General features: G+C 34.8%; 2 protein-coding genes across 2 annotated transcripts; both read right to left on the bottom strand.

Moving 5' to 3' along the window:
- Positions 1-2519: 2519 nt before the first annotated feature.
- LOC121991391 (dirigent protein 2-like) lies at positions 2520-3068 on the bottom strand. The gene has a single exon (XM_042545398.1). The coding sequence runs from the start codon at positions 3066-3068 to the stop codon at positions 2520-2522; it is 549 nt and encodes a 182-aa protein (XP_042401332.1).
- Positions 3069-6271: 3203 nt separating this feature from the next.
- Positions 6272-7007, bottom strand: LOC121990543 (dirigent protein 2-like). Its single transcript, XM_042544660.1, has one exon. It carries the CDS (start codon positions 6981-6983, stop codon positions 6450-6452), a length of 534 nt encoding a protein of 177 aa, XP_042400594.1. The 5' UTR covers positions 6984-7007; the 3' UTR covers positions 6272-6449.
- Between the last annotated feature and the right edge of the window lie 738 nt (positions 7008-7745).

Below are 7745 nucleotides of genomic sequence, written 5' to 3'. Positions count from 1 at the left end.
AAACGGTTGATATAACTTCTCAGGGGCTCAGTCGGCCCTTGCTTCAGAGCGAAGAGACAATGATATGTCTTCTGATATTTCTTGCTGCTAGCAAATCGGCGCAGAAAAGCCATTTTGAAGTCCAGGAAACAGGTGATGGACCCTTGAGGTAGCCCATCGAACCACTTTAAGGCTGAGCCAGTTAAAGTATTCAGGAAAACTCTGCATTTGCTAAAGTGCCCATCGAACCACTTGAGGTAGCCCGCACGCTGGGTCTGACTCCTGACCCGCATCTGTTTATTGTTATCCAAAGCATGTACGTTCCAACCTGCACGCAGGGTCTGACTCCCGACCCACATCTGTTTATTGCTATCCAAGACATGTACGTTCCGACCCGCACGATGGGTCTGACTCCCGACCCGCATCTATTTATTGCTATCCAAAGCATGTACGTTCCGACCCGCACGCTGGGTCTGACTCCCGACCCGCATCTGTTTATTGTTATCCAAAGCATGTACGTTCCGACCTACACGCTGGGTCTGACTCCCTACCCGCATCTGTTTATTGCTATCCAAGGCATGTACGTTTCGACTCGCACACTGGGTCTGACTCCCGACTCGCATCTGTTTATTGCTATCCAAGGCATGTACGTTCCGACCTGCACGCTGGGTATGACTCCCGACCCGCATCTGTTTGCTAAGACTGACTTTGGCCACGTACCCTGGACTTTTCACCCCCTTGATCTCCACATCAGCATGACTGTTGACCTGCCACGTGGGCTTGACTTTTGACTCTCCTGTCGGCCAGATCATCTTGACTTCTGACCGGACACGAAGGCTTGACTTTTGACTCTCCTGTCCGCCAGGTCAGCTTGACTTTTGACCAGCCACGGAGGCTTGACTTTTGACTTTCCTGTCCGCCAAGTCGGCTTGACTTCTGACCAGCCACGGAGGCTTGACTTTTGACTTTCCTGTCCGCCAAGTCGGCTTGACTTCTGACCCTCTCGTGGCCTTGACTCATGACCACATCATCCTCTTGACCCCACAAAATACTCACCGTATCAATATCTATCATGAAACACTTAGGGTTAAGATTATAAATAAATAAATAATATCTGAGGAATTTAGGAATAGATTATTAAATAAATTATATATATATATATATAATCTTATTATTATTATTGGGCCTGAACGACTTGTTGGGCTTGATCAACCTTATTTAGTTTAGGCTTCAACCATATAATACAGCATGTCTTTACTGATTATTGTATGAACAAAAATGTTCACTGCATTTTTAAAACACAACTCTAAGATACCTATGCTGAGTTATATAAAGAAGTTTCTCAACCATGTGATTGTGTGACAGTATTCCCATTCTGAAATTTACCTCTCTTTCATGGTGGTTAATTCTCACCGCCATAATCTGTTTTAGCAAGTCCTGGATGGTTAAAACATCACTAGTTTTTGCAACATTAACTGATCTGTCAACATATTTCCATGACACTTGAGGAAATTATATGACAAATAATGTTTGGTCACTACTATAGTTGATGTTTTGAAATATGCTTTCTTGGCATTGGGCTCCTTCATGATAGAACCTGTAATATTCTGCTTAGACTTCTCACCATTGTTTGATACTCAAAACTTTTCTTACTTCTTGGTACCTATAGCAAGGGGAGTACTCACGGATGGGGTTATCAGGGTGGGATGGTCAATTAGTGACTTTTGGCTTAGGGCTACTTTTTACAGCCCTTGCTGCATCTTATGTGACTCGCCTTGCAAAGGTAACAACTCTCCACACCAAGCATTATAATTATCTATCTTTTGATAATCTCAAGCAAGATTTTCTAGGAATGTGCATGACTTGTTCTTAGTTTGATTGGGCCTCTATTTACTAGAGCAATATTTGTATTGTAATTAATAATAGTCAGTTAATGTGCTCCATTTCCAAATCCATAAGGCCAAGGGGTTATTTAAACTTTATGAATTAATTAACAAAAATTAAATTTTTCTGTTGATTTGCTTTCCAATATTATTTTTGCAGGATGCAGTAAAAGATATCAGATAGGATAGGACATTTGTGGGGCACAAAGTCTTGATAAATAGCGCCTCTCTTGATATAAAACTGATGTATGCTCTTAGCATCTGTGGATACTGATCTTTCAGACACATCTAATACAATACAAAAATTGCTAGATTTGCCTTCATCGTTTCCATTTCTACCTCTTTGAAAGTTTGTTCACGAGCAATTTTGTAGATGACTCCAAGGAATTGTCTTTACTCTTTAGAAACAACCTTCTCTTTTGTCTCTTCCTTGTACATGGAGTTTGGGAGTGGCATCAGTACCCACTGCCCACAGCCCACTGCCATGCCCATATAACAGTACGTATATATTAATACATGCCGGCTAGCTACTGCCAATTGGTCACAAACAACATAAATATTATTATTATTGAACAATACGTATATATTAACACTAGCGGTATATTTATTTATATCATTACATGCATGTGCTAGCCAAGAACCTTAATACAAGTATCGTTACTTATAAGCAGAAGAAATCATCATGCATGGTCCAGGATATGTGATATAAACATCGAACTCAGCAGTGAGTGTCGTGGCAGTGGCATTGACCAGTTGGCTAAGGGCGTAGCCCCTGGCCAGCCGGAACTGTCCGCTTCCGCCTATGATGTTCCGATCCGACACTCTTCCCGGCTCGTACCTCCCGAACATGGCCAACGAGCTCCCGTTGTACTCTCCGGCGGTGAACACCAAGTTCAAGGCCGTCGTTATGCTAAGTCCTGTCAAATCTGAGAACACGGCGAGCCCTTGGGCCCGGCCGATGACCGGCGAGCTAGGCTCGGGCCCTTCGAGGAGAATGTTGTCGATCACCCCGATGTTGCCGAAGCCTCCGGCAGGGGATTCCGGGTGGAGGTTCACTGACACCACTGCCGTCGCGTTGGGGGAACCCGCGACGCGTTCTAGGAAGTAAAAATGAAGGTGGTCGGAGTAGTTCTGTGAGAAGGCCACCGTGGCAGAGGAGAGGAGAAGGAAGAGGATGAAAGAGGGAAACGAGACGACGACTTCCATCGTGCAATACTTAAGAAGGGAGATGGAACTAATTGGAAGTCTACCCTTAGATATATAGACACACAATATATGCAACCAAGGGAATTTTATTTTGGCCCTTAGCTTCTGGTTATTTTCTGTCGTTATTTCTGTTTTCAATTTTAGAAAACAACAAAAGGCCCCTAGAATTTTATACTTTTATTATTTAATACTGATTTATAGTTGACCATTAAGTAGGATCAGACTTAACCCAGGGCCGACTTAAGGTATAGGCCATTAAAATCTATGCCTAAGGCCCTTATTATATTGGAGCCCACAAATTTTACATATATATATACTTATATAAATTAAATATGAATATTAATTTAAAAACATATAAGTTTGGATATTAAATATTTAAAATTATGGCTAAAATAAATTTTAGTTTAAATTTATTTTCATCAGTCATTTTAATTTTTAACTAGTTAAATTATATTTGATCAAAAATTTAAATTTTTTTACAAATTAAATCTGGATTTTTTTTAAATTTTTTATTCCTATTAGATTTAATTGATAATTTTAATTTTTTACTATTAAAATTAGATTTGTTTAGTAATTTTTTATTTTTTTATTAAAATTTAATTAGTAATTTTATATTTTTTACTAATAAAACTTTAATTTATTAATCAAAATTAATTTTTGTTAATAAATTAAAAATATTTATTGGTTATATTTAATTAATATTTTTTATAAAAATATTTTTAAAAGTCAAAAGCATATTTAATATTGTAGTATTATTTCTTTATTAAAATTTATTTTTCTTTCACTATTTTTTTAATAATTCATCATTGATATTTTCTAACTAAATATTTTTGGCTAAATAAATTTTATTAATAATTTATCAAAGTTAAAATTGATAAAAAGACAATTTAGTTCACGAAGCTCCCGGCCCGTTAATACAAGATTCTGAGGAAGAGTTTATTAAACGTAGTGACTATATCTAGTACACGAACCTATTTCCTCTAGATCACATAATAATTTTACCACTATGTCGAGACTTTTCTTCTTCGAAATTAAAAATAATTGATAATTTTTTTAAAAAAAATGTAATTAAAATGTATATGAAAAGTATTACAATAATTTATTTCTTAATTCTAAATTAGTTAATATAAAATAACTTTTAAAAAACATTACTAATAATAAAAAAAAAGTGAGGTTTGACCTAACATAAAATTATTTCTATGTGATTTAATTGGTCACTGATTTAATTGTATAAATAATCATTGACAATATATGAAACTGTACTTTTAAATTTTACTAATAAAATTAAATGGTACTCCCGGAACATGGTTGAGTTGACTAATATGAGGTAAATATTGTTGCAATGGGTAAGGTGTGGAATCTTGGTAAAGCCAAGAAAAATGTTCTCTCCACAGTGGCCAACTGCAGCTTGGTCGTAGGGTCGATCGTGTTGGGCTGCTAGGGTGACAAATTCCACATTTTACTAAAAATAACAAAATTAAATATTTCTAATAATAGTTATTTAAAAATATTAAATTTCTTATTTTCGCCTAGGGCCTCAAGATTTATTTAAAAAAGATTAAATTATTTTTTTCGCATAGGGCCTCAAGAATGGTTGAGACGACCCTGATCAAACCTTTTATGAGGCCAGACAGACATATTTACATTCACATGTAGAACCATCAATTATATCTTTGGATAAATATTCAGTCTAGCCCCTAACCATCACTCTTCTAATTCTACTTTGCACATCATCGTCGTCAACTGATTCCTCTCCTACTGGCGACCATCGGTGAAACTGCCCTTCACCTTGGTATCGATTTTAGCCACTTTGTTGTTTGAATTATTGGTCTATTCGATTAAATTTGAGGGGGTAAAATTCAACCCAATTGTTGTTTTATTTTGATTCAATTTTTAAATTAAATGTTAATAAATTTTGTAAATTTGGTATAGAAATTAGAATTTTGAGAATTGGAAGTATAAAATTCAAAATCTCTAAATTTGATCAATAATGTCACAGATAGATTAAATGAGCTAGTAATGTTATTAAATGAGAAGAAAAATAATTCAGTCAATTGGAATTTACAGATTTGATAAATATTTTTTCCTCAAATAATTATATGAGTAGTGTTTATGTTATTATTTTAAATATTTATTAACTTTTTATTGACATAATATATTATTTCTGATTTATTTGTGTATTTAGTATATTTGTTATTTGTAAATTAAATTTTGTAGTTATTTATCCTAACAAAAGAGCTCACTTTTTATTATTCGTTTCAGACCTCATCGAATACAAATACAGCTCTGCCACCAAGTGGTTAGAGATAGGAGAAGTTTTTTTCCGATGACATGTGTCTATCGGAATTTGATTCCTGTCTTATTGTAACAAATTTAACACCCTCTAATCAACTACAAACTCTTTGGGGATGAAAAGAATTAATTTGATAACAAAAGGTGAACATGAAAAAAAGTAAGTCATGGATAACTACTATTTTAATCCTTAGATAGATGAATGAAAAAAAGGACATCATAACATAGCTAATTTATGCCCGAGGGACGATAAGGATAAGGGTGGTGTTTTAACGTCAAGTCATCGAAGATAAATTGTAGTGAAAGAAATGAAAATATTTTAATATAATAAATTCATTGTTAAATTAATTTGCACGTAAGAGACATAAAGAGTATTTAATTTGTTTTTTCAAAGCTAAAGACAAAGTGCTACGTTTAAGAACCACCACGTCTTTGTTTCTAACGCACGCTGGAGCAATTAATTAATCGTCAAACTTAGATTTTAAAAACAAAACCATATCTATCATGAAACACTTAGGGTTAAGATTATATATAAATAAATAATATCTGAGGAATTTAGGAATAGATTATTAAATAAATTATATATATATATATATATATATAATCTTATTATTATTATTGGGCTGAACGACTTGTTGGGCTTGATGAACCTTATTTAGTTTAGGCTTCAACCATATAATACAGCGAGTATTTCATTTATTGTTTTTTTAAGGCGTAAATGCTATTTATGTGTGAGTCAAAATGGGCCTTTGACTTTTATTTTTAAATAGCCTAAATTCAATAAATTAAGCATTTTTTCCCTAATTTTTGGATTTTTTTTTTCTGGTAACACAACGGAAAAAAATTCAATAATTAGAGACCCACCTTGACCAAACTAATTGGACAAACTAGATCTTTTTGCCATTTATAGATTTAACCGCATGTCCGCATGTATATATTAACAATAACGGTAATATTTACCCATATTAACTCCGATATATATATCAACTAATTACAATCTCTCAAGTTGATCCTTTATCATCCAATGTTCTTTTAATTTATTGGCATATAAGAACCTTAATACTTAATAGAAGAAATGTTCATCAAGGTTCAAGGATATATGATATAAACATCGAACTCAGCAGTCACTGTGGTGGCCGTGGCATCGACCAGTTGGCTCAGGGCGTAGCCCCTGGCCAGCCGGAACTGTCCGCTTCCTCCTATGATGCTCCGGTCCGACACTCTTCCCTGCTCGTACCTCCCGAACATGGCCAACGAGCTCCCGTTGTGCTCCCCAGCGGTGAACGCTAAGTTCACTGCCGTCGTCGCGCTAAGTCCTGTTAAATCTGAGTAGACGACGAGCCCTTGCGCTCGGCCAATGACCGGTGAGCTAGGCTCGGGCCCCTCGAGGAGAATGTCGTCCATCACCCCGATGTTGCCGAAGCCTCCGACAGAGGATTCCGGGTGGAGGTTCACTGACACCGCTGCCGTCGCGTTGGGGGAACCCGCGACGCGTTCTAGGAAGTAGAAATGCAGGTGTTCGGAGTAGTTCTGGGCAAAGGCCACCGTCGCAGAGGAGAGGAGAAGGAAGAGGATGAAACAGGGAAACGAGACGACGACTTCCATCATACAATAGTTAAGCATTAACGAAGGGAGATATATATATATATATATATATATATATATATATATATATATATATATATATATATATATATATATCTTCCATAAATTCTTTTTCAATTTTAAAAAACAACAAAACGCTCCCTTGAATCATTATACTTTTATCATTTTATACCTCTATTATTAACATCGTTAATTTTTATATATGGAATAGTGAAGTATTTAGTCTTAATTATGATATTGAAATGATAATATTTATAAATTGTCGTGAAAGAAATGAAATTATTTAATTTTAATATAATTAACTTCATTGTTAAAATAATTTGCACGTGAGAGGCATTAAGAGTATTTAATTTGTTTTTTCAAAGCTAAGGATAAAGCGCTACGTTTAAGAACCGCCACATCTTAATTTGTTTGTATAATGTGCCGTGCTAGATCAAATAATTAATTGTCAAACTTAAATTTTCAAAAATAAAAAATAAAACATATCTGTCATGAAAACACTTATGGTCAAGATTATAAATAAATAATATCATGTGAGGAATGTAGGAATAAACTATTAAATACATAATACATATTTCTATTTAAATACCAATTGTTATTAATATCACACATATAGCTCTAAATGCCAATTATTTTTATTGGGAATAAACAAATTGTTGGGTTGATCAACATGTTGACTAATTCGCTTTGCACATATATATGTCTGACTTGTTGGGCCAGAGTATCACATATCTACTCCGATTATTTAAAAATAAAATAAAATATTTTTTTTTTTTATTT

This window comes from Zingiber officinale, chromosome 6B, assembly GCF_018446385.1.
Source record: "Zingiber officinale cultivar Zhangliang chromosome 6B, Zo_v1.1, whole genome shotgun sequence".
Lineage (NCBI taxonomy): Eukaryota > Viridiplantae > Streptophyta > Magnoliopsida > Zingiberales > Zingiberaceae > Zingiber > Zingiber officinale.
The sequence above is the reverse complement of the archived record's forward strand: the minus strand, read 5'-3'. Positions and strand labels throughout refer to the sequence as shown.

Excerpts from the sequence above, each read along its gene's own strand:
- LOC121990543 (XM_042544660.1), bottom strand. The coding sequence starts at position 6,983 with ATGCTTAACTATTGTATGATGGAAGTCGTCGTCTCGTTTCCCTGTTTC.
- LOC121991391 (XM_042545398.1), bottom strand. The coding sequence starts at position 3,068 with ATGGAAGTCGTCGTCTCGTTTCCCTCTTTCATCCTCTTCCTTCTCCTC.